General features: G+C 37.0%; 1 protein-coding gene across 2 annotated transcripts in view; it reads left to right on the forward strand.

The window, feature by feature from the left end:
- Positions 1-25540, forward strand: part of Kcnn2 (potassium calcium-activated channel subfamily N member 2) — a 164461-nt gene extending 138921 nt beyond the window's left edge. For both annotated transcript variants that reach the window (XM_023700573.1, XM_004640587.3), the window contains 4 exons: positions 7745-7855; positions 17299-17426; positions 23591-23660; positions 24932-25540. In XM_023700573.1, coding sequence (XP_023556341.1) covers positions 7745-7855; positions 17299-17426; positions 23591-23660; positions 24932-25219 — 597 coding nt within the window. In that variant the 3' untranslated portion in view covers positions 25220-25540. The remainder of the gene's footprint in view (positions 1-7744; positions 7856-17298; positions 17427-23590; positions 23661-24931) is intronic.
- The last annotated feature ends 2146 nt before the right edge of the window (positions 25541-27686 follow it).

Consider the following 27686-nt stretch of genomic DNA (forward strand, 5'->3'; position numbering starts at 1 on the left):
GACACAGACAGACAGACAGACAGACAAACTCCCTTTGCTTGAAATGTAAATTGTGAATGCAAGACAACCTCACAAAGCCTCTCGGTAAACAATGTTTCAGTTGTGATTACAATGTTTGACATAGGTGATTATGAAACTTCTGAAGTAAAGGGCACCCAGAGATTGGCATGCTGCAACAGGAACTCCAGTGTGGTAGGCTGCGTGTGTAGCTCAGTGGTAGAGTGCTTGCCTCATAGGGATGAGATTCAATTCCAGTACTGAAGTTAAAAATTATTTATATATGGTAGATCAAACAAGTCAAATGGAAATGGCCCTTTTCCCAAGATTTAACTAGGAACTGGAGTGTAAGGGTTAAAGATCTGTTCTTCTTTCCTGTATGTTATTTTAAAAAGATGGGATCATGGAATCCCCTAATAGAGAGAAAGCACTCCTTACCCTTACAGAGACAACTATTAAGGCTACAATTACTTTCTCATTCTCCTTCTTTGCTTCATCTATTTGAGAAAGTACTAAGGATTTCTGCTACAGATGCCATGATGACAAATGAGATGAATTCTAGGTGGCTTTCATCTTGTTGGTGAAGGCGCTGAGCAGATAAGGTCAGCTTTTTGTCCTTGCGATATCTACCTTTGTGATATCTCCAGTTTTACAATGAGCTAATTGTTTTACTCAGCATTGATCCTAGCTGCCATTTTATATTTACACAGATAGATATAACACATCCTGAAAGCTATGTATTTTCCCTTTCTTGTGAAAATATGAGATTATTTCACTAGAGGACACCTCATAGGTAAAGATACCTTTTATTAGTTAAGTGGTTTTTAACATCAGGGTTAGAAGGCTTTAATTTTGTCTGAATGTATTCCAGCATACAGTAATGAACTAACTAGAAGTCATGAAGATAAATGACCAGTATTAAAAAGAACCCTAAAGACTATCTTTCCATTTGAGGTTTTATTCCCCTGTTGCTGGACATGGAAATCTTACCTAGTCCAAAGTCATGCCTTGGTGGTGTATTTCTGTGAATGAGCAGAACATTCCAGGGTTCTTTGTTTTACATTTTATGCTACTTCAGATAGGTCTTTCATATCGGTAACAATGTGGAAGAAGTTGTTTGGGGGGGTTTCAAAAAGCTTTATGGGGTTTCAAAAAGCTTTGAATCTCATCAAATAAAGGCCCAGAGAGGAAAATGCAGCTCTAAATTCTTTTAATAGTCTCTGTTCTATGCTGAGCAACAGGAAAGAATGATGGGTCATTTCAGTCCTAAGATTAAATCCCCATGCCCTATCCTAACTGGACCTTAGCTTTTCCTCAGGAGGCTGTAATTAGAGCCATCGCAGCTGCTTTCTTCTAGGCACAGACAGGTACAGCTAGCAGCTGTGACCACATCACACTCAGCTTGTTGATTCTATAACTCTCCCTAATGTTTCTAAGCCATCAGCACTTTTGGTTAGCACAGCTGCCCTTCCTGTCCCTAAACTACCTGCAGCCATACTGGGACCATTTCCAATAAGACGATTTAAGCTGAAGGCTACCTCATGGTTGATGACCAGCTCTCTGAAGTGCTTCCATCTGTCTAGCCCCCAACATGCAAGAAGTTACGGAACTAGCAAATCATGATCGTGGAAACTTGGACTTCCCTGGCCATAGGCTTCCTCACTGTACTCAAATCCCACATACTTTTTCTCTTCTTCCTTATGATGAAGGCATTTGAAATTTACTGTGCTATCCAGCCTCAAATATCAGCTTGGATTTGAAGGAATTCAGAGGTAGGAATATTTTTTTTAATTTCTATTTTTATTATTTTTTAAATTTTATGTATTTGGTACAGGGTGTCACTACACAGCTCAGACTCCTTAGTGATCCTCCTATTTTAGCCTTTCCAGAGCTGGGATTTCAGGCATGCATCCCCACACTGACCTTGGTGGCCAGCTCAGTGAGCCCAGGGTGGAGGTACAGGGGATTGAACCCAGGTTCTTATACTTGTCAGGCAGGCACTTAGACCACTAAGCTATCACTCCAGCCCAGTATTATGTTTTTGATACAAGGAATTATTTGTATGACCAGAGGAAGCTTTGTAAAATTCTGGTGGTTTGTAATACTAGAGCTGAGTTTTTTATAGAATTTGATTTTACAGAATTGATGGTTTTATATATTGTTAAAGAAAGAATAATTATATTAAGTAACTGCAGGAAAGGTACTTATGGTTCTTGGATATTCAGTCTGTTAACCCCAGAGACTAGCAATGTTTTCAGATATTCATTTTACTTTGCTTTTGGAGGACAAACTGATATGGTAATATCAAAGTTAATCTTAAGCATGTTTTATTAATTTTTAGGTGAAGGCAAGATATTTAAAAATTATATGATGAGAAATTTTAGTCTAATAAATTGGCCATAAAGCTTCAATTTGAACTGAACTAAAAATAAATTGTCAATCAAAATACAGCTTAAAATTTTAGGAATTATTATTCAACCCACAGAAGGATAATTGAAGACTGGAATATTTTGAAAATTAGTGTTTTTTTCAGAGATATTTTCCACGATGGTGAGGATTCTAGAATTTAAAAAATGATATATAAATTTCATTGTGTTGAATTTTGAAAAGGTACCTTTTCTATAAGGAAATGATCAAAACCTTTCCCTAGCATGCTGTTGGAAGAATCTTCCTTTTTCATAAGCTTGTGTACTCCAGTTATTAAAGCTTGATTCCAATGGAGCTTTCCAAAATGATTCTTGAATATGGGATCCACATACTTCGGTGAATTAAGATAAAAGTGTCACTCTGGAATTTTTCAAACATTAGGTGATATAACAGTGTGAAAAATAGGCTCCTGGACTCCCACATTCTGGTCATCAAGATGTTTCATTATTTCTCTTCTGTAATGCAGATTACATGTAGAGAAACATGTGTTTTAATTTTGCAATGTCTGAGATGGCCCAGGGGTTAAGACTGAGCGAAATGTCATACTGCCTGGCTGTCATTCACTCAGTTTGACTCCTCTGTGGTAAGGAGTGCCAGCAAGGGGGGTTGTTACTTAGCTCTGCTAAGGTAAGGTGTACAACTCCCTCCACCCTTCTCCTTCTCTTTTTTTTCCCTTTCTTTTAACATATACTGTATGAGAAGGAAAGATGATAAACTAGCAATGGAAGACCCTAATCTTTGCTTTTGGCCTCATAAACACACCTTTCTTATCCTGGTTTGTAGGCCCCTAAGCATCTTGAGGTAAGGTTAGTGACTTGCTTTCGTTTCCCCTGAGGACACAAATGAAATGGGAGAGAAGAAGCCAGGATGCATTTTCTAACTTTGGTGAAAGGAATATGAGTCATCTTATTAAAGGCATACAGGGGATCTTAATTCCAGGGAGTAACATATGTTAGTCCCAACTGTTTCTACATGGATCGTGGTGAGGACAAGCCTTGGAAAAAAATGTTGTAAAAGCATACTTATTTTCATCTCTATTCACATGAAACTGAACAGGCTTGGAAATAGACAGTGGACAGTGACACTAGGCCACTGCTTAAGTTACTACAACCACCAATGTGTTGGCAGGAATTTAAGTTGAGCCTGGGAAGCTTTAGGAATTGAGCCAGTTTCATTCTGCATAACTAAAAATTAAATAATAAAGATTACTTTTTCTGTTTCTGCTTCTTCTTCTTCTTCTTCTTCTTCTTCTTCTTCTTCTTCTTCTTCTTCTTCTTCTTCTTCTCCTTCTCCTTCTCCTTCTCCTTCTCCTTCTCCTTCTCCTTCTCCTTCTCCTTCTCCTTCTTCTTCTTCTTCTTCTTCTGTGTGTGTGTGTGTGTGTGTGTGTGTGTGTGATACCAGGAGCCCAGGAACTTCACAGTAGGCAGCACTGCCAATCCTTTTTTGTGATTTTTTTTTGTTGTTTTGAAACAGGTTCTTGCCAACTCACTAAATTTCTCAGGCTATGTTTGAATTTAACATCCTCCTGGCAAAAGGTTACTCTTTTGAAAAGTCTTATATGTATCAAATCCTCTTATGATATATTAAGAACTTGGAGAGGTATGTTATTGGACCTTAATTAAACTAAGACTTAAAGATAAGGATTGAAGTTCTTTGTATTTAAACATAAAGGTTTCTAAGTGTCTCTGAGGATGTATTTTAAAGGGATAGGTACAGTTAAGGAGCAACTACTTTAAGCATAACAATATGCACTATAATAATAACCTTTGTTAATTTCCTACCATCTGGTTTTGAAATTCTGTATCATTTTTATTATTCTCTCTCTCTCTCTCTCTCTCTCTCTCTAATAAAGAAAACAATAAGGAAGTCCTATATAGTTTATAGTTTCAGTAGTTACTAAATTGTTGGAGTCACTTGTTTCTCTAGTTTGCACCAGTGGTACTCATTTTAATACACAGATCTTTTGGTGTGGCTGAGAGAACACTCAGCAAGAAATGGGCCAGCAGCAAGAGAGAACGGAGCCCAAGAATAAACAAAAATAAAAATCTACTTCCAAAAGCTCTTGACATCCGTGATTTTCCACTCTTGTTAAGTGTTTGATTTCCTTCCAGAAGGATCTCAACAGGGGCCACCTGCCTTCCTGTAGTGGTCTATCTAGCAGCTAGGAGCCCCTCCAATTTTTAAACTCTGTCTTTATTGCAGAAACCTTCCTGCCTCGAATCTCCCAGAATCCACTGCCTGAAGGGTCATTTGGAGTGTTTGTGCAACAGGCAGTCTTGGATCTGGGAAGCACAAGCCCTAATGTACAGTGGGCAAGGGCAGGAGGCTCTTGAGTGTGGTGGTCACTGATTCAGTCTGCCCCATTCATCTGCCCTAAGAATTTGGATGCTATGGTGAATGCATGAAGGTCCATAACATGAGTGTAGAGGCTTTCGAAGGCCACTCTTCTCCCTCGTTCATGGAATCAGGTTCTAAAGTCACTTTGTTTTTATTGTTTGCAAAGGGCATGAAGGATCACAACTCCTGCCTTTATTTTCACTTTTTAAATGTCTTCATACATGAAATAATCCTGATAAGAAAGCTTTTTACTCCTTTTAGTATTAAAAGGTTTGTGAGTTTATCATTTCTATCTAAAGCAGTTACCCTATATTGGAATCAACTTGACAGCTTTTAAAAACAAAAATATTGGCAAGTGTGGTGGTACCTGCCTGTAATCCTGGTACTCCAGAGGCTGAGGCAGGTGGATTGTTGCAAGTTCGAGACCAGCCTGGGCCACAAAGTGAGCTCAAGGCTAGCCTGAACTGCATAGTGAGACCCTGTCTCAAACAGATAAATAAAAGAAAAACAAAATAAAAAGAAAACAGGACAAAACAAGAGAAAAGAAAACAAAAGAAAGGAAAGGAAAGAAAAGAAAAGAAAAACAAGTAAATATCTGGATTTTATCTCAGAGATTAGGATTTACTAGGTTGGGCACACAGCATTGGGATTCTTATATATTACCAAGTGATTCTAATTTCTAGTCAAGATTCAGAACTACTGATTTAAAAGTTGCACCTTGTATTTAAAAAAGTGTTGATTTATTTTGATAATTAACCATATTGCTCAATGTTTAAATATTTATAGATAAGAGCCAATCACAAGACATAAGGTGAACTTGAATTTCTTGTTTTAAAATACGGTGTCTCACAGTGCACCATGGATGTGGAAATGACCACAAATTTAAAAAATGTGATCCTGTAGCTGTAGATATCATAAGATAAGATACAGGGTGGTTAATGATACAAGTGCTAACCAAGGGTCCTAACTAAACACTTAACTCTGCTTTATTTGCCTCATCTGTAAATTCAGAAGATTGAACCAGATAGTATCTAAACACCTTCTAGCCTCCTTCTCTAATCATATGATTAGTAGCACTTAATATTCTGAGGATACTGATACTTTTTCATACAGCTAGGTGAGAGGGATATTCAAATTCACTGGAAATACATTTAAACCTTCTATTATCATTAATCACCTATCTCCATGATTGGAATTAGGCTGGAGGAGGACAGGGTAGTATATATTAGTTTTCTTTTCTCCTCAGTCAGCTCCCTGCTGCTAGAAGTATTGGAATACTCATACAACAGGTATGAAAATTCATTGTTTATTCCACCACTGACTAGCCAAATCACACTAGATTCAAATAAAAATAAAAGTACTGTATAATTGATTATATAATAAAAATATGACTCATGAAGAAAGATCACTTCCCTAGGTTGAATTTAAGGTTAGTGTAAAGACACGCAAGTTAAATATGAACGCATAAATTATTACTTTTAAATTTATAATCATTTATATGAGCAATAATGCATAGATTGTAGATGATGTAGCCTCCAGGAAAGCACAAAGAACAAACTGGAGCACAGATTCTCACCATCATTCTGAGGAATAACCTGTTTTCACAGGTAATTTTTTCTAGTGTTTGTTTTGTTTGTCTTTCTCCAATGTCAGTCTTTAGAAGTGAAATTGCAAATGTATTCTGCATGGAGTTTTCTAACTTAGCTTATGTTATATCAAAAGACATATGTTATATATCTTAATGTGAGTCTATCTTTAAATATTTAGACATAAAGTTAGCATAGCAATCATCATTTTTAATTACTAACCTTCCATATTGGATATTTAGTTGTTGAACACTACATTTGGAATACTAAGTTGCTATTTTATCTAGTGATTTTTAAAATATATATTTGTAATCATGAAAACCATCTTATTTCATGGGAATTTGAGTCTCACTGGGCTATTTATCCTATTAGCATGCTGTTTCTTTGGCTAAGTAACAGCAGGGATACCACTGTAAAGTGTCGGAGAGAGATTCAGCTTTCCTGAAAGATCCATAGTATGCTAACTTCTTATTCGGTGTGCTTTTCTCCCACGGGCTCCTGCCTGGGACCTGGCCTTTTCTTCTCTGTGACCAGTCTTCTGAGGCTGCCTTGGCCTTCTCTGTGCTCTTCTCTCCTCTCCCAGCTGAGATTCTGCCAGAAGATGCAACTCCCCTTTCACAGCACCTCATAGCAGCGTAATCTTGGTATGAGGTGCCTATGGCAGCACCTTGTGACCGTGTGTGCAGTCACTGGTCTTCCAGCAAAGACCTTGACTCTTTGATGACAGAAAGGTAGAACTACAATATGAGGGTCACCACACAGCGCTGCAACTCTTTTTCCAAAACATCAGCTAAATGACCTGTCTTTCAAAAAGGAATGCTGTTGGTTTCTTAAAAATTTATGCCATTCCTACTGCTCATTAACTTCTAAATGTGAGTGTAGTTATCCTCAACCAAGCACATGGCACTGTTGTGCAGGTCCAAAGCACTGCGGTGTCCCCGTGACCCTATTCTGTTATGCCCCATGAACAGTCTGAAGCAGGGTGTCGCTCAAGGAAGTTCACCCCCTGTGTTCCTGGTACACTGCAGTTGACTGACCTCATCTCTAAAGATTGAGCATAATTCTTTGTAGAAAAAAAGATTTAGTTATCTTTCATACATCTAGGCTAATTTATAATTGTAAATATATTAGGGATTTGCTGTGGTTTGAAAGAAATCTCTAGAAATTCAACAAGTTGCTTTTTTTGCTATTTGTTCCTTATAATAAAAATGCTACATTCAGTTTCATACCTCATTGCTTGAAATAGGTAAACTAGACTTCGTAAGCACATTGCTGAGGGGCTACACTGAAGAGCACAGTTTTTTGATATTGAGAAACAAGATACTTGGTACAAAACATTTTCTAATCTGACAAAGACAAAGTAACATGCTGGGCTTTTCTTTTTTCCTTGTTTTCAGGGTGCAGGTTGCACAGCCCTGGTGGTAGCTGTTGTGGCAAGAAAGCTAGAACTTACCAAAGCAGAAAAGCATGTGCACAATTTCATGATGGATACTCAGCTGACTAAAAGAGTAAGTTAATATCCGGGTATCCTCAAGGGGAATACCATGGCCTATACTTCAGTATTTAGAAATACAGTTTTAGTTTTGACATCAGAAGCTGAAATGGCTGGGCATGTAGCTCAGCAGCACAGTGCCTGCCAGGCAAGCACAAGGTTGTGAGTTCAAGTATTGATACCAAAAAGGGGTGGAGGGTTAAAATGACATGGCTGAGACATCCTTGGAATCACAGAATAGATTATTCTTTAGGTCAGGAAGGAAACAGATAACCCAGGTATTTGGATAGAAGTAGCTCACACAAATCTAGACAAATAGATCATGTTTATTTGGCACATACTTCACATGTAAGTATAGCATGCAAAGAAATAGCCGATATTGTAATACAAGAACACACCGTTGGGCTGGGGAGATAGCTCGGCAATCTAAGTGCCTGCCTGGCAAGTGCAAGGACACAAGTTTGATCTCCAGTACCACATGCAGTGCCGGCCCTGAAACTAGGCATGGTGGCACATGCCTGTAATCCCAGTGCTGGGGAGGCTGACACAGGAGGATCCCTATGAGTCTGAGCTGCATAAATATGCATAAAAATGATTAAAAAGAGAACACACTGTCCCTGTTGAATAGAAATTTTATGGGAAGGTAATTGAAGATTATACAGAGTTCCTGTGAACAAGTCACTGCTCAAAAGACAGGGGTCAAAAAAGTAAATTTTTAAAAAGCCCTAAATTATAGAGGCTCAAGTTAGGGGCAGAGACAGGCTTTGCCATGAGGATGCCAGAAAGTGCTGAAAATGCCAAAGCAGGTAGACTGTCACTGTGTGATTCTGACAGGCACAGTGGTGATCGTGTGTGAACAGCCGATGACTCTTGCCAGGCACTGCTCAAGATGTGTCGTGTGATAATCAATTTTGTAATACTAAAATACATAACTGAAAATTATTTTATATCCATCATCATGGTCTCAAGTAGGCTGTCATGGATAATAACAAAATACATCATTTGATTACTTATAAAGGAATCAATAATTTTCAAGCAGAGTTCCAACTTTAGTGTTTTCACTCACTTTTTGACTTTGTATCTGTAAAATAGATCATGTTTATTTGGCACAGTGCCATTTGCCAATAGACCCAGGTACCTTGGAAGCCTGACATGGGAACATCTAGAAGAAACCCAGGACAGCACAACAAGATGCTCTCTCCCTCGAAAAAAAAAAAAAAAAAAAAATCTTGTTTAATTTGACAAATACTTCCTAATAGAGTAGTCCTTTTCACTTATGAGTATACCTTCATGTGGCATCCACTTATATATGAAGTCTTCGAGTTTATGATTCTTTATAGCTGAGTAATACTCCATTTTATAAAAAATACCACATCTTTTACATCCATTCCTCAAGTGACACGCATCTTGGTTGCTTCCAAGATTTGGCTATCACAAATTGTACTGCTATAAACATAGGTGCACATATATCACTATGATATGATGTTTTCCGTTCTTCTGGAAAAATTCCCAGTAGGGATAGCTGGTTTGAATGGGATTTCCAGTCCTAGCTGTTTAAGAAGTCTCCACACTGATTTCCATACTGGTTGCACCAGTCTACACTCCCACCAGCAGTGGAGAAGGGTTCCTTTTTCCCCACGGCCTCTCCACCATTTGTTGTTGATTTCTTTATGATAGCCATTCTTTCTGGGGTGAGATGGTATCTCAGTGTTGCTTTAATTTGCATTTCATGGATGGCTAGTGATGTGGAGTGGTCCTTTTCAAATAAATGTTTATGGAGTGGAAAACTGCAGCTCCAGTGGCCTTGCTAGTGCTTAGCCTTGCCTACCAGATGCTAGATGAGAATTCACTGCAGTGCTTAGCGCCACATTTGTGTCAGGTGATTGAAGCCTCTCAGTCGCAGCTGCCATGGTTGTGTCTTGGATTTATGGCTTCAGAATGTCGTTTTTCCTCCGTATTTTTTTTTCAACTCCTCCTACTGCCATTTTCAAAGCTGGAACATTTATAACTGAGAGAAGTAAATAAGCTGGACAGCAAGCTGGGTTTCTTCCTTTTTTTCAAAAATGAATATACACACGTATGAGATTGAGTCCACTATTGTCCAAAAGTTGTAGCACATGTTCTGTGTATTTCATTATATCAAAAGAGCAGCTCTATAAAGTTGATTGAGTTCTCCATGCACTTTTATTAAGATTAAGTATTGAGAAATTAAATTAATGCAACACTTATGATAGGCAGAAAAATACTCTAAGATATCATAGAGCCCAAATGTTTTCCTCTAAGTCTTAAAGAAATTGTAACAGAATCACAAATAGGAAATCCAATTCAACATGTGTAGATAGATTTCCTCGTGTTTCATAAGCAAGGTTTTAGTTTTATCTTGATTTTAAATGTTAGTTTAGAATACTGGTAGTTCATATCTTAATTTTTGAGAGACATATCTGGTGCATTTTATAATGTCTTACTGTATTCCACAGCCTCTCAATTGGCATTAGTGACATTTTTGCCTAGATAACACTGGTTTGGGACTGTCCTATGTATTAGATGTTTATCAGCATAGTTGGCTTTTGCTCACCTAAGTAAATCCCCTTATGATGAAAATAAAGGAGGAAAATATTTGCCCACATTAGTTGCCAAGACAGTCAAAATAAGAAAGATTCCTTTCCATCTCTTTACCTCATATTGCTACTAAAGCACATCCATGAAAGAAAGTTACAAACCAGAAGGAAACTTTATGCTGTGTATTAGGTCAGTCTTAAAATTCACACTTTTTAGACACAATATTGCTGGGGTTTAAAGAAAAGTAGAATTAGCTATCTTTTTAAATATCATGAAATAACAACTGCATGAGTAATTGAGCTCTTTCAATGACATCTGAAAGTATTATCAGCCTGTTTCCAGTGAGCTCGTTCAGGAAATACATTGGTTGAGTAACTACCTAACAATATACATGCTAGTTTTTCTTAACATGTATTCTTAACTGAAAAGAATTTATTGTAATATCTTTCTTCCTTGAAACAATATGTATTTACTTAACAACATGCACTGTATAAATAGTATGGTAAGGGTTCTATTGCTGAAGATTTACAGCTAAAGTATACTTTTATATTCTAGGACTCAAAGGATTTTAAAGCTTTTACAGTACTGGCCACTCAGGAAATCATATGAAAGCTCTGATTATCTTGCTTGGCAGAAAAATACACTTGTGTTATTCATGTTGCTCTACAAGCCCTTGTCAGGCATGTTGCACAGGACTCTGGATCTAGGATCTAGGTCTGTAGATCTAGATGACCTTCCTTTAATTTTTCTGAATGGAACTCCTTCTCTAAGCTAACCAATTTTTCTGATGTTGCAGCTTTTTTCTTATAAATTTTGTGTATGTAGACAAATTTCTGTATTTATGCAGCCTGGAGAGAAGTTATAGAAGGCTTTTTTCAGTACCGTTCTAGTTTCAGAACTCACATTCTGCATAATACCTGTCATACTTTCTTAATTCTATCACCTCATTATTACTTCTTAAAAGTCAAGCTGCTTTGCATTATTTCTTTTAACTTGATTCTTTCCAGGAACCAAATCAGGCTAACAGTCCTGGGTTCTATCCCCAGGGCCATCACACTGAGCTATATCCCAGCCATTGTTTTGTTTTGTTTTTTGTGAAATAGTGTCTCACTGAGTTGTCCAGATTAGGCTCAAAATTTCGATCCTCCTCTATGCGCCACCACACCTGACTCTGTCAGATCAATTTTCATAGGCAAGAGGTTTCTAACTATAAACATTGAAATGGTGTTAGAATAAAACATACACTTCTGGTTTTTATGACAACCATTCCATTATGGCGTTGAGCACAATATATGAAAATAACAGCCCTTTTATAGTCCTGTCTTCATTATTTTATACAAAGCCATCCACTTAATGAGTATTATTTACTTGGAACCTGAGTCTATTTGGTTATTTATGGAAATTCTAAATGGATCACTGTATTTTTAAAATAAGCATGCTTAGTGATTATTTATGAGTGATTTTTGAAAAACATCAAGAGCAAATAAGGAATTAAAAGCAATATTTATTTGCTAACATGAGAGATTAAAACATAGTAAGACAACAGATTACAAATTCAAGGTACTATAGAAAAAAATATAACTATTCCCTAATTACAACATAGAAAATATTTTTTTCCAATGGTTGACATTTTGAAGTATGAATATGATCCAAAGGGAAAAATATACGAACATTAAAAAAATAGGTATTCTCCCTGGAACAAATGTACCCTTTCAAGTTTATGTCTTTACTGAATGAAACAATTTTCATGAAAAATTATTCACCATGTACAAACTTTCAGGGGAGCAATTTTATGTAGAAATCATTTCTCTGCATGACTACATTAATCTAATGAAATATTATTTTCAAAAATAAAATACTACATATTGAAAGTAAAACACACTCCTCATACTGCTCAGCATTGGGGAAAGTTGTTCTGTGTTATTTTTATTTGACCCAACACAATTCAAAGTTGGTCAACATGATACCTATCTCCAGATTAAGCTAAAGATTTCAAATGAAAGTATAATACCAAAACTTGAACCCTAACGTACCAGGACAGGACCAGCTGTATGGTACATTTGCAGTTTATCATCTTATAGAGCCAATGTGTTTACCATTCTATGTCTTTTGAAAATTTGTACTGTTTTCCTTGTCTGAACCAATTAGTTTCTTTCAGAATACCTCCATGGTGGAAAAAAGCTTGAAAATAAACAGTTCTGAGCACCCTGACACAATCTTTAAAATTGCTAGATAAATGTACCAGGCAGGATAATTGTGCATATTAATGCCCACTGAGCATGTTTTCAGTCTGTTAAGTTTAGCAAGAAGATCCATAATAAGAATATTACTGTATGACTATGCCATCTTATTTCTGCAGGCCTCTTGTGCTTCCTGTTTTTAAATAATTTTTATTTTATTTTTATTTTTATGAGTACATATTTGTAATTCATGATGATTACATTCCTCATGGGGAGCTGGCTTAGGTGCACAACACATCTTAATTCTTTCTTCCTCTGACCCCTCTCTGACCCCCCAAATCCTAGACCATTTACTCGAAGTACTTTGTACCATCTTTGACCACATGGCCCAATGAGAACCAACACAAAAGGAAAACATTACTTGCCTTTGCCCATTCCACAATCACAACATCCCCCAGGTACCTGTTTGGATGGAGAAGAGATGGAACAGAGCACATCCACAGCCTTCCAGCAGCAAGCGTAGATGGTGTCCTGTCATGCTTCTCTTGAATTAGCTAAGAGTGACTGTTATGGGGAAACCTCTGAGGAGAGAGGAGAAAGAAAAGTTTTTAATAAAGGGAAATTTTTAATAAAAAAGTCTTTTGAACAATGCTGCCATTACCTGCATCATAGAAGTTTGTACAAAACAGTTTCAACCAATAGTCTGCTTTAAGTTTTCTGGTGGTTCATAAGCTCCTGTTATCCCTAAAAATATTGTTATTTTACCAGTTATAGTTGTATTCTCTTATAATTACCTATGAGACAGGAATGCAACATATCATGGTCTTTGCTCCTATGAGCCTTATTTCAGCATCTGGGTAAGTACTTTTGCAGATAACTTGAGTTGTTGTGTGCCCTTTAGTTGTCATCCTAAATACCTGATTATTAATATGCCTTTCAAAAACTGTCTAGCAGATTTTTATAAGAGTTGAACGCTGGGAATGGCATTCTTTTCCTTTTGTTTGGTGTATGTTGGGGTGAAGTACAAGACAGTCAGAAGGAAAGATGAGTGTCTTTAATCAAACGTCTCAAAGATATTACCTGTCACTCTCCTTATTTATTTATGTTTTTCAATATTGGGCATTGAACTTAGTGTTTTGTTCAGGCCAGCATTCTATGGAGCTAGCTTCCCAATCCTTTTATTTTTGAAGAAAAGGAAATCAGTTGTATTTCAGAGAGATTTGACTTCATTCATTTTCTCTAACGTTATTGTTTCCTCTTGGCTAAGACGTGGAATGCAGAGCACACCGGCGGTGTGCTCTTTTTCAGGTGTATCTAGAAATTCCTTCATAGCAATCATCACCATTTCTAGCAAGTGATCGAGATGCAATACATAGGTTGAATTCACACATGAAATGTTCTGATCCATTTAGGGCCCAGGTCTTTTCTTTCAGTCTGCATGTTCATGTGATAAGTGTCCTTTGGCTGATATGGATTCCAAGATTACAGATTCCTATGTATGAATTTTACATGTTATAGTACCCAATTAACATGACAGTTATTTATCTAATATCAGCTCGGTAGTAGGAAAGCACAATGATTAGTGACATGATCTTGTCCAGGGAAGCCGAGTGAGCAGTCCTCTGGTTACACAATTAAATTGTTACCTGAGGAAATGAAGGAAACTTTCCCCTCAATTCAAATTCCCTGTCATCTAAAAGATGAAGAACATACAGGTCTGATTTTCTCCCAATTGTTCCTGGAAGTTTTCTTATCATTTTCGTGTACACTTACCCATTGCACAAACCTGAAAGACACAAAGACACTCTGGACCCTGCCGTTTTACTGTCTCTCTGACTTGTTCGTTTCAACCTAAGATGAACAAGCTGATCTACCACTAGTAAAATATCTGAGTAACAGGCAGATGTTTTGTTTTGCTTTCAGTTCTGGCACATACTATTTTGTGGCTTGCTTGTTGAAAAGTAGACATTAAATGTGATGCTTTAAAGGCTTTATCCCTGTGTTTAGAGAGTTAGAAAATAAATATTTAAAATAAATTCACAAATTTAAGTTTTTTTTAAAGGAACTATAGGGATTTCATTTTTAGATAGTTAATTAATTTAAGCCTGCCAGCTGCACTGGGTACTTAGTGAATAAAAATCCTACAATCCTAGGCCTCAAGGGCATCACACGCACCACTGACTCCGATTGAGGTTCCCTGTTCCCCATTCTCCACCATCACAAGAGAAAGAAACAGCCATTTAAAATGCATCAAAGAAGAGCAGAATCACCTTTTTCAAAGTTTATAGGCTTTAGAAGTGATTTGGGATTTGATATTTAGATAGGAATCCATCCAAAATCAAGTCCTGTTCACTTTTCTGTAGGTCTGTTTCATTCGTTCTTACCCAAGATTTTTTCTTCTTTCTCCAGCTTCTTGGCCAGCATTGGGTCTAGCTTCCTTCTCTGTACCTCGGAGATATAAAATTAGGCAGAGGGTATCCATCAGAGCTCCTTGGTAGTCCTCTAGACTTCTGCGGAGTTACAAGTTTCTGATTCTTAGCAAGGAAGGGACCTCCCCACCCCAAGGACTGATGGCTAGTTTTTTCCATTCCTCCTGTGAAGTAAGGGTCTTGAAAACTTAGGGATGTGCACTACCCCCACCCATTCCTTTACTGTGAAAGGATGAGAGGAGGTGGAGGTCTTCTTCGCTGCTGTTTGAGGAAGGTGTTTCCATAGTGTAAATATGAAGCCAAGAAGTTATGAAGAGTCTCTTCAGCTTCACAGTGGAGGGTGATGGTGTTACTTTCATGCACCACTGGTGGTTAGCCTCTGTTTCTATCACTTTCCCACTGGTTAGAGGAAGGGTTCCATGCACAGTCTAATAGACATCCAGAGGAAGTGCATTATGAACTAGTGACTCCTAAAAGCAGTTTGACTCACAGGAAACCAATTATTTTCTTAAAATAGATTGTAGTGATAGTCTCACTCAAAAGAATGTTTCAGGACCATTAGTCACCAAACCTAAAGTTTTCTTTGAAAAAGTGGGGGAAAAAAGTATAAACACAAATTTGGCCTCATAGTTTTAGTATAATTTTGAGACTCTTATTTAAATTCAAGGAATAAGAAGACTTTAGTAATCATTGTTTCAAATTTTCTTATGTTAAACGAAAGTCCTAAGAGATTAGCTAGTCACTTCAAACTAAATTGGTTAGTACAAAGTCAAGAAATCAGAATGCTTTTATAAATCTCAGCTCATATTTCAGTCTTCTCAACTTCACTGCCTATTCTAGAAGTTTATTTTTCTCCCTTTAGTGTTCTACTAGCCTATAGCTCTCTTTGAAATATCCTTTATTATTCAAAGCAATTAAGTAGATGAAGTTTGTAAAATAGGTAGTGAGTAGTAAGCCCAGGTAAAAAGCTCTGGGTCACTGGTCCCTGCATGTGAGCAAGAAAAAGATAAAATCTATTCTTGACAAGGATTCTATCAGCTTATTCAAGAAAGGAAATGATTTCCTAATACAGTCAAGTCTTCCATCAGGTGCCAGAGGTCTCCATAGTGTTTCTATAATGCTATCGTCCTTTACATTTATCCATCAATTTGCATTGGAGTATATTTAATTTTCCTACAAAATCTGAGTAATATAGAATCTTTGTCAGCTAATTAAACTGTGTAAACAAGCATACAAACTGCTAAGTCATTGTGGGAGGCTCTAAGCACTGAATGTATTGAGCCATTCAGCAGTGGAAACGTGCCCTTACATAGTGCACAGCCAGAAATACCTAGCAAACTTCCAAAGGCCAAGAGTGCCCTTGGCCTTCTCCAGAGAAATGAGGAATATGGAGAGAACAGTTGCAGTGCAAGTCTGAAATAGCAGAACATGGAGAGGAGACAAGAAGAGATGGAGAGGAGGGAGAAGGGAGGAAAAGGGAGGGGAGACGGGAGGGGAGGGGAGGAGAGAGGGGAGGAGAGGAGAGGTGGAAGGAAGAAAGACAGACATAGAAAGTAGTTGAATTTAGTACAGAATAAAATCAGTGCTTTATCTTGGTCTTAACCATCCAATAGAAAACTATAAAAATGAAATATAAAAAGTAAAGCCATATTAATATGCTGAGCTGCAAAAGACTCAAGTAAACAACTTCTGACATTGCCAGTCCTATGGATAACTCACTACTATTATGGACTACTGGACTATATTGGAATATTATGCTGAACTCACACACTTACAATATTTAAATGACAATGGAATACACATCTCTGACAAAACTAAAAAAAGGGGATACAAATGAATGAGCATTTTGTATCTGTATATTCAAAATAGGATAGATATACAGCTGTGTTCTCTTAATTCAATGCATAGAGAGATTTGTTCTAATAATGTTTGTGGACAGGATATCATGTCTGCATCTTATACAATGAATAACCACTAAGACAACAATATGCAAAATATTAATTACTGAAATTGTGCTAGTGATCAGTTTTGAAACTGTCTCATTGCTATTTCTCAATGAAATTATTTTTAAAAAAATCAGTGGTACTAGTATCTCCCTATTACTTCAGTACAAATGTTCCTGGACATCTACTTCTAAAAATGGTTCACGTTCAAGAAAAACATGCCTTTACTCATTAGAGCTCCAGTTTTCCATAATCCTAGGGATGAAGAATATTATCTCCAACAAAGTTGTGAAGAAGTTTGCTCTGAAGTTGATCAAATTTATTTCTGTTTGCTTGTTTCCTAAACAGGTGAAAAATGCAGCTGCCAATGTACTCAGGGAAACATGGCTAATTTACAAAAATACAAAGCTAGTAAAAAAGATAGACCATGCAAAAGTACGAAAACATCAGCGAAAATTCTTGCAAGCTATTCATCAGTAAGTACCAGCTTTCATTTGTATCCTGTTTTTTTTTTAACCTTTCTGACTCTTGCATTGGTAGTTGTTCTTTCATGAGAGAGCAAAAGAGAAAACATTGTTACCAGAAGATGTTCTCTGGCAGTTTAATAGCTCCATCATTAAAATTCTGAGGAAAAAAATTATAGTTTTTATGATTAAAACTCATTTAATGGAATATTCATTTATTAATCAAAGTGTCTCCTCAGTTTCTGTCTGTAGAGTCAATACTTTATAAAAATTGTTTTTCTTAATATATTTATATAGTCTGCTCTAGGACATTCAGCTTGCTTTTAGCTTTTGTACTTCAAAACATTGAGAAAAATTAGCTTCCTGTATGCATCTGAATTTTTTACTAGACCGTTTAACTTCTTTAAATGACTATAGAGTATATAATTGTCTTAACAATATTCAGTGAGTTCTTAATTACAAACTTTGGGGTTGTCTCTCTGCTCATGCTCATTATAGAGTTTACGGTTCCTATAGTCCTTCTACTCTTATTATTATTTTGACTTTCTCCAGATCACCATTATTCAATTCATTTAAGTTCTTCATGCCATCTCTTTCTTAATGTAATTGTAATAGATTGTTTAAGGCAAAAATCTCTTACCTCGTAAGAGTCAATAACTTGGAAACACAGGGTCTTTTTCCTCCCGGTTGGCAGCATTTTCACAGTAAGTATTATTCAAGTGGGTATTAACTGTGATATCACGCAGAGTTGCTTTAACTTAATGTCACTTCTGTATGGGGAAGAGTACACTTGGGCTCAGAGAAAGTGGCTCTCCTCATGAACCTAACAGTAATGATGGAAAGGTGGGTAAATACTAAGTCTTTTTGGCCATGAATGATACTTGCCTTCCCGGCGTCAGCTAGCACAACAGACAAGAGAACTGTGAAGCTGTAATTTTTACTTTGATCCTTGAATAATTCACATGCAAGATTATATCACTAGCATCCTATGAAAAATCACTAGCCTTTTATCAAACTCTACCATTTCACCTGTCCATCTAGTTGCCCTGCTTAAATTGGTATCCCTAGAAAGAAGAATGTACCTATAGTTATGTGCATTTTTTGTAGAAATTGCTACCTGCAGAATGAAAATAGAGCAAGTATTTTGAGATTTAAAGTCAAAAGAGAGTATGTGCATGTGGCAGACTATCAGGTTCTCATAACTGCTCACAGCTAATTGCACACAGCTCCCTCGCTGCCACCAACACAGGTTCCTGAGCTCTCCTTCAGCTCTGTGACTTGAATCAACACACACAATTATGCCTTGTGAGGAAGCAAATCCCTTCCTTGTAAGGAAAAGACATTGTGAGAATTTTGAGATAATACTCTTCTAAAGTCAGAGAAAAAAAGCAGTGTGTTTGATCTGGAGTTCAGCGACTTTCTAACCCAGGACCACCCCCTAGAACTCTTGACGAGATACCTAGATTCTGGAAATTAGACTTGAGAGAATGAGACCCCAAAGAGATGCTGTGTGTTCCTCTATGTACCTGAGTCCTGTCCTTACTGAGGGGCAGGCTTTTTCCCCATGGAAGTCCCCTGGCAACACTGTCCTAAAACCATAGTCTTTGAACATTCAGTTAATATAACCCTAATGTTGATACAGAGGTACTCATGGCATGCCAGGGAGAAATTGTTTCTTTGTATTTTTGATACTTTGATACCAACCTATTTTGAGTATATTAAAAAGAACACCTTGAGTAAGAGAAGATGTGTGTGTCCCAGGGGGAAGTTTGTGAGCACATGTAGTTGCTCTGTATGCAGCAACAACACGTCCCCTTTCCTCTAGGATTTTGTTTTCTGTCAGTATAACCTATAAATGTATATGTAATTTGCCTTTAATATATTTGATACATTTTCAAATAGCAACAAATCTCAAAACATGCTGTCACAGTATTTGCAATATAGCTCAGTATCCATGTATAAATCATGTGTTTTTATTATCTCACCATAAGCTGCAAGTTGTATGTTCACATTCAGAAAAAAAGCTAGAGGGAAGATGTTTTTTAGTATTCAATAGAAAAGTCTTTCAATTGTACTGTGTAAATCTGAAAAATGCTTACCATAAAATATTAGGAAAAAAGTCTTCAGGGAAGCCAATTTTAAGATCTGGCCTGAAGGAAGCTGTCCCGCAAGGCACACTGATGTGATCTTTAGGGTGGTGCCTGGAGGCACCTGTGCAGAGCTCTTTGGCAGTTCACCTGTGGACAGAGGACGCGCTCTGTGGTTCTGCTGCTGCTGCTGTCAGACATTTCTCCTTCTGTTTCTTCTTAGCAGTGTGCACATCTAAGGTAGATGAGCTTCAAGCAACTCTAATATGCTCTGAATTGATTTGTAAATTAGTCTGGTGGTTACTAGGCTCCCCATGATGCCGGGGAACATGCATACTTTGTGCAAAAGTATGACTGAGTAAGCTGAGTAAGTTCATTTTGGGCCGGGTTTGGATAGATATTCAAATCATGCATAATACCTTTGATTTTAATTCAATGTTTGAAGTTGGGGAGTGAAGTCAGAGGAAAGCACACAGGGCTCGATTCCTCAGGCCAAGCCCTTCCCCGCCCACTCTTTCAGAGCCAGTGAGAATTCAGCCTCATCTGTCAGCACTAGGTGGAATCAGACTAAGTAGTTGAAAAAAAAATTATAATCATTTGACTGAGCTCTCCTGACCTCTCCTAGTCTCTAACCTGTCCTAAGAGGTTTTTCAGCAGCTCTCTGCCCTTCAGCCAGCTGCTTTCTTGCTGAATGCTTTCTCTCTTCCAAACTGGCCTTCTACCCGGGACATGACCTTCCTAGGCTCTGGTGGATTATGACCTAATGTCCTCTTTGCAATCACGGGTCTATCTTTTTGAATTATCATGTAGTACCCTGAAGTGATCTCTCTCTCTCTCTCTAACATTCAAACCTTTTCCTGATAGTGGCTTTAACTTTAAGTTTATCATTTTTCTGTCTCAACTGTGTACTCATCAATCAACATGAACTTGTCAGAGCCAAGGAATCCACTGTACCTGACTTGTATGACAGAGGACTCCTTAATAAGCTCCAATTGGAAAATATGTATCACCCCCAAAAACACCTTTATGATACTATTATTTAGAACATTGTCCTTTGAACCATACACTAGGCAAAAATGTTTCCTATTGCTTACTTGAATGTTCTTCTTTCTAAACTCTAGTAACAAGAGGAAGCCAAGTGCTTTCAGGTGGGCAGAGCATAGTAGCAATGAAGAAAGATGGTGGAGAATTTAAATACTGTTTCTCTTTGGCCAATATATCAAAATCCTGCAGAACCCTAACAGGATCTTCCAGCTAATGAATCGAGCCCCCTGTGCACAACTGAACACCACATTCTATTATTCTGTTCCAGAGTATTTTACAGTTTCTTTTCTTTTGTTTTGTCTTTTTATTTCAACAAAATGAAAATAGAGCTCGGAAGTAAGTTGCGTGAGCCGCTCCTTTCAACATTTGCAGAATTTTCTACTGGCTGCATGTACCCAGCGGATCCTTTATTTGTGAATTTTAGTAGTCTGCTGCTATGGAAATGTGATCCAAAATCATGATATTTTCCTGTGATAAGTGAAGTTCACAAGGAAGAAATCAACATGTTTCTTATTCTTTTTATGGGGCCAAAAAAAAAAGTGTATTACACACCTGCACGTTACCTTTTATTCTGGCAGCTGCAACTGAAGCAGACTGTTTCTGTGTGATCGCCTACATGAGAGGCTGTATAAGAAGCAGACAGGATAGGATGATTTGAAGTACAGGGAATTCTAGTCAAATAGGAGTGTTCCATGTCAGCTTTCCACATTAGTAAAAACTAAAATGGGCAGAATTCTACTTAAGTTAGTAATCCCAGGAAAGTGAAGCAGGCCCTGTTGTTTTAAGATGCAGCCTCCACTTCACGCAGAGTCGCCGTCCACCAGCTACCTGCTCTGCGGAGCTCAGGATTTCCTCTGTACTCGCAGACGTTTGGAGGCATCACTGCAGCATCCCAAACTCCAGTCATGCTCTTGCTGCCTACATTTTTCTTTAAAAAATTGATATGAATTTCTATCAGAAGGCTGGATTTATAACTCAGCGACTGCCTACAAGTATGTGAGACCTGGTTTCAATCCCTTAGCACTAGCTACACACAAAAAAAAATCCCATTTTAAAAATAACAGATATCATTCATATCAAAGAAAAGTAAAAATGAAGGTATTATATTTGGCAGTTGAAATACTTGAATTCTAGCCACAGCTAGAATGCTATAGCTTATAGAAAGCTTTGAGCTGAGATCTTTCCCTCTACTCTTTTTATAAAGGCAAAATAGTATGTATCAGAAGACAGAGGGAGGATAGGACCAGTCTGAGACATTTTTCCAAAAATCAAGACTTAGAAGAGAAATCAGAGAATAACTGTCTCTCTGAGAATTATTTAATATCTTACCTGAGTGTCACTTAAAGTCAACTAACATATCTCTGTTAGTACAGATCCAGAACTCCCAAAAGATATTTCACTTCATACCTGTAGAAACTTTGATACAAATGAGAACCAATGAAAATGAAGCCTCTATCTGATGACCACTTTTTCTAATATACTTCTCTGTCATAACCATAGACGTTTGGTTTTTTTTTTTTTTTTTTTTTTTTTTTTTTTTTTTGCTTGCTTTTAAAAAGTAGACCTCGAGCATTGAAACTCTAGTCCATGTCAGGAGAAACACTTCTCAACAATAGGACAGACTTAAGTATATGTTTGTGAATTTCTTTTACAAATTTATCTCTATTATAGCATAAATATTGCAGTGGTTAACTTTGTTCCAAGTGTTCTAATAACAACATAGTCACAAGGAGTTATAAGTTGAAATTGTTTTAGATTGTTAAAGATCGTGTTGTAGGTAGGTGTCAGTTAAACTCATACTGACAGAAGAAAAGCATCTTCGCTGTAGAGCAGACTGGATGACATATTGGAATCCTAGTTGCAGAATGATCACTGAGCAACAGGAACATCTGTTACAGAATTCTCCCTGGCAGTAAAATCTTGCCCAGCGAGTTTTTATTTTTTTGCATATAATTACTATAATTTAAATTGGAAAACAATAAGATAGTCTCTCCATAATCACAACAAAACTTTATAGAGTGATTGATCAGGGCAAAAAATAAGGTTAGCAAGGATTTTTTTTCTCCTTTTTTTCATTAAGTAGTTTAGAAGAACTGATTTCTCTTTTGAAGCAAGGTTTAAATTTTGGCTTAAAGAATGATAAATCACTTTTCTTCCTGGAAAAAAAATCTTAAGGTCTCAAACATAGCAAGCACTGAATAATAAATATTTATTGGGATAATGAAATCAGTTAAGGAACAGTGAAAGCTCTTATTTGGAAAGACTGGTATTTTAAACATTAGCTTGTTGGTGGTCAGTCAGGTATATACAATGATATTTAAAGAAGCTAAAAGTAACGTCACATATAGACAGTCTATCCATCAAATATTTTAGTTGTTTTCCGACTTTTAACTGCAATAAAAATTGAGAGATTCTCCCAAAGAAATAGACCGGCTCCCCTTCAAATTCAATAACAATATGAAAGTCAAGTGAAATACTATGAAGAATAAGAGAATTATATGTTTTGAGTAACCTTGCTGCTGGTTGAATAAAAGTTTTGCTTTTGTTAACAAGAATCTCACTTATCACTGTGTTTTCATCAGGTTCAAATACCTAACCCAATTCATTTCAGACTAAACAGGGTTAATACCTGTATCTAGTCACGTAGGCATAGGAAGGTGCTCATTGCTCCAACATTGATGAAATTCCTATTGCTTTGCATATTTCTTCCTATGTCTATTTGTCATGATACTGGAGCTTTAAAGGAATGTTTTGGCTTTGCTCATATGGTGAAGTCCGTATGAGCCTTTTTGAATCCAACTGACCTCGTGAACAGTTGTCCTAAGGACATCTCATCTCTTGCTGTCTCCCCTTTCCTTTCTGCGGTGTTGGGGAAGCATGCTTCTCATTGTAGCAGACACATAACTAGTATGGAATTTACCCGTGATATTCAAGGCATTATCCATGCAGTTATTTGCCCTTGTTAATTTTGTGCATGCTTTTTGGAAGGCATAAGGTAGCCAAAGAAAGAAGAGAACGTTCTTGACTTCAGACTCTGTCTTTTAGATTACGAAGTGTAAAAATGGAGCAGAGGAAACTGAATGACCAAGCAAATACCTTGGTGGATCTGGCAAAGGTGAGTTGGAGATGCTCAGCACTTGAGGACGGGTCTGGTAGGGTTGCTGCTGCTCATTCTGTGGGAGGAGCCTGTCCTAAACTAAGTTAATTATCAAGCCAAAGAGAACACACTAAAATTGATGTTCTTTCTTAAGTCTTTGAAAAGCTCTTCGTAAAATACTCTTGCTTATATACATTATTCAATCCTCATCCTATTCTCAGGGCTTCCCTGATTTCAGTGAATTGAAATTGCCACAAAAACGTACGTGAATTGAGACAATAGCTTTGGGATTCTGAAGTCTCATTCCTGAGAACAAAAGTGGAGCTCTGATCTGACTGCAAAGTTCCAGCCTAAATAAAACTTACCACATTTTTTACATATTTCAGGCAAAATCAGAAGAACGTATGACTGAAATTTCTTAAAAGACCCCAGAAATTGGATCTTAAAATAAAGCTTGTTCCTTTCCCCAAAATTAAACTTTTTGTGGTTTTCATTTTTGTTATTTAACAGTCATACCATGTTTTGAAAAGTACATTAATCATCTTCTAGTTCTCCTGACATATGCATAAGATTCATCTGATTTTTGGTTGTACCTCCCCAAGTAAAATCCATTTTCAACACAGAAATATTTAATCAATAGTCAAAGTATTGCATCCTATTGAGCCAATTCTAAAATAGCATGTAGGTAAATGTGCAGCCTTTTAAAACAAATGTTTTGAAAGAGGGAGTTCTCAGTTGCATCTGTTTAACCTGTTTGTTTGACAAATTATCTATGCTCCTTACTGTAGCCTCAACTTTAATCTCTGAAAATTATGCTTTGGACCTAGTATCGGCTGAAACATCTACATTATATCCATCTTTATGTGTATCTCTGAATATACTATATAATCATGTTGGCAATAAGTATTTAGTGCATCACCTGAGAGCACATGTGTATGAAGTACAAAGATAACCTCTCACTTAGAGTAGGCTCCTCATTTCTGAGTTAAATGAGCAAAGAAATTGAGTATTTTTTGTAAAAAGGTAAAACAGACCACTTAGAACTATAATTTAGAAAAGTGATTTTACTTCAGGAGTCCATAAGGGAGGCCAGATACTGTTTCCAGTTATTCTTTAGTGTCATGCTTAATATGACCGCAGGCCTGAACTGCTCTCAGGCTTGGCAATTTTGAATGAGGGGATGTTGGTCACATATTCTAAAGGGTATATAGTAGAAATAAGGTTAATGTCTTCCTGGCCCACCTGTCAATCCTGTTTTGTCAAATCCTATTTTGTTAATTGTTTTCCAGACCCAGAACATCATGTATGACATGATTTCTGACTTAAATGAAAGGAGTGAAGACTTTGAGAAGAGGATTGTTACCCTAGAAACAAAATTAGAGACTTTGATTGGTAGCATCCATGCCCTCCCTGGGCTCCTCAGCCAGACCATCCGACAGCAGCAGAGAGATTTCATCGAGGCTCAGATGGACAACTATGACAAGCATGTCACCTACAATGCTGAGCGGTCCCGGTCCTCATCCAGGAGGCGGCGGTCCTCCTCTACAGCGCCACCAACTTCATCAGAGAGTAGCTAGAAGAGAATAAGTTAACCACAAAATAAGACTTTTTGCCATCATATGGTCAATATTTTAGCTTTTATTGTAAAGCCCCTATGGTTCTAATCAGCGTTATCCGGGTTCTGATGTCAGAATCCTGGGAACCTGAACACTAAGTTTTAGGCCAAAATGAGTGAAAACTCTTTTTTTTTTTTCTTTCAGATGCACAGGGAATGCACCTATTATTGCTATATAGATTGTTCCTCCTGTAATTTCACTAACTTTTTATTCATGCACTTCAAACAAACTTTACTACTACATTATATGATATATAATAAAAAAAGTTAATTTCTGCACATACTTGTTTGGTCACTTGACATTTCTAAACTTTCACTTCTCACATTCTTTTCAAGGCAAAATGACTGCCATCTGAGCCATGCTGATTATTTTGATTTGCAAAACTTGAGCTAGCTTGAAAGGAAGACTTTCTTTCATATCCTTTCCGGGGAGATTTTGCTCTCATTCTGATTTATTATCTTTCCAGTCACTTGAACAACCCCCATGCCATTCTTTTCTTTTAATTAATTAATTAATTAATTAATTGATTCAGGGTCTCACTATGCAGCTCAGACTTGTAGTGATCTTCCTGTCTCAGCCTCCCCAGCTCTAGGATTACAGAAATATACTACCACACCTGGTTTCAGTGGTCAGCACAGCACACCCAGGGCTCAAACCCTGGGTCCTTGCACTTGCCAAGCATGCATTTAGACTGCTGAGCTGTCTCCCCAGTCCTTACTAGTCCTTTTTAATTTATACTGATCACTGTTTTCATTCCGCTTGTCTCCAAGTGATGTGGAAAAACAGGTTTATCAGAATTTATACAAACAATAGACACAGCTGCTTTCAGTAATTATTTTACTCCTAGTTTACCAGCAAATTTACAAGATGAAAGTATGGGGTACCTCACTCTGTCAATACAGGCAGCAGAATTTTACATCTAAACAAGTAATTTTATAACTTTCTATGTATTCACTTATGGTGAAGAGCTCAGGCTGAATGCTACTTGGGGTGTACATATATTTATGCATTTATGTATGTTTGCATATCTCAGTATAATAAGGATATATGTGCATAACATATTACCTAGTACATGGTCCCCTCGTGGTCTGTGCTAACATTTTAATAAGTAAATGGCATTTGGTAAATTTCACAACTTTTTCACACTTGTTTCATGGGTGGTTGTGTTTATCTGTGTGAAAGGGAACAAGATACTTATTACAAAACCACCTATTTGCAAATTGATTAGGACTCCAATGGACTTGGAAAGATCATATTAAAATGAATGGAACATGAATTCTTTCATATGGCATCGTTTCCACATTCTGCAGGAAGATCTCATCTGTAGTGGCACGGGTCAGGCGTCAAAAATTGTCGCTTGGAAGCTTTAAGAACAAATTGTCTGTATTGTTCTAAACTGGAAAAGAATTTCTTCATGTTCAGAAAAATCTGTTTAAGAGGCTTATGCCCTGCTTTTATATAATCCCTTTGGTATAAACTTTAAGACAATGCAAGTTGCTAGCATTATTATCAAGTATTTTCTCCTTTAGAATAGACTAGAGTGATATATTTGCTCTACTTCAGAAGCATTTCCTGTCAAGATCAAGGCTACAATTGCTTTTGGTTGTTTATCACTTACTACCTGTACATCATCTGTGCTGCATGAAGACAAGATGTGGAAAGTCTTCTGGTGACGTAGAAAAGCAAGACATGATGAATACTGCTTATGTATGGACACGTATTGCTGAGTTAAATGAATGCCAGGATACTGCTTCATCAGAATTTCTACTTAGATGAAATTAAAATTTTCTTTTATATATTTTGACTCACATTCAAGACTTGTGCAGAGAATAGATAAGTTTAGTGCAAAGAGGCAATGTAAGGGGGAGAGATTTTGAAAAGAATTTTTTCTTCTAATTGATGTAGTTAATTCTTACATATTCTCTATCTATTGTGACTAAAAGGCAAAGGAGAGATAATTAAGCTTAATTATCATCTTACTGATTAATAAGCACTAAACCTCAGAATACTCAAAGCCTCAGGAAAGAATAATGTGTTGTTCCTCTTCTGTAATTTAATTCTTTAATATATATTTTACTTTTATTTTTATTATATGTTCTTAGAACATATTGATTACATTCATCATGTGGAGTTGGCAAATATAACACATTTTAATTCTTTTTATATCCTCTTCCCCTGTTGAGAAAGAAAAACTGAGTTTTTATTTAGATTTCATTACCTTATGGAGAACACTTAATGCACGAACACTTCTACCAGCCAACAATTCAGTTGGCCAACAGAAGCAGTATGCAAAATTCTGCTCCAGCTTGAGAACTCCCCAGCAAGTGACCAATACAACTGTGGCCATCTTCTCCAGAATTGAGGAACGAATTAAATTCCTGAACTGAGATATCACTTAGTATTTATTCTTCTCTTCTTAACTGCAGCT

This window comes from Octodon degus, unplaced genomic scaffold (assembly GCF_000260255.1).
Source record: "Octodon degus isolate 3935 unplaced genomic scaffold, OctDeg1.0 scaffold00124, whole genome shotgun sequence".
NCBI classification, from domain to species: Eukaryota; Metazoa; Chordata; class Mammalia; order Rodentia; family Octodontidae; genus Octodon; species Octodon degus.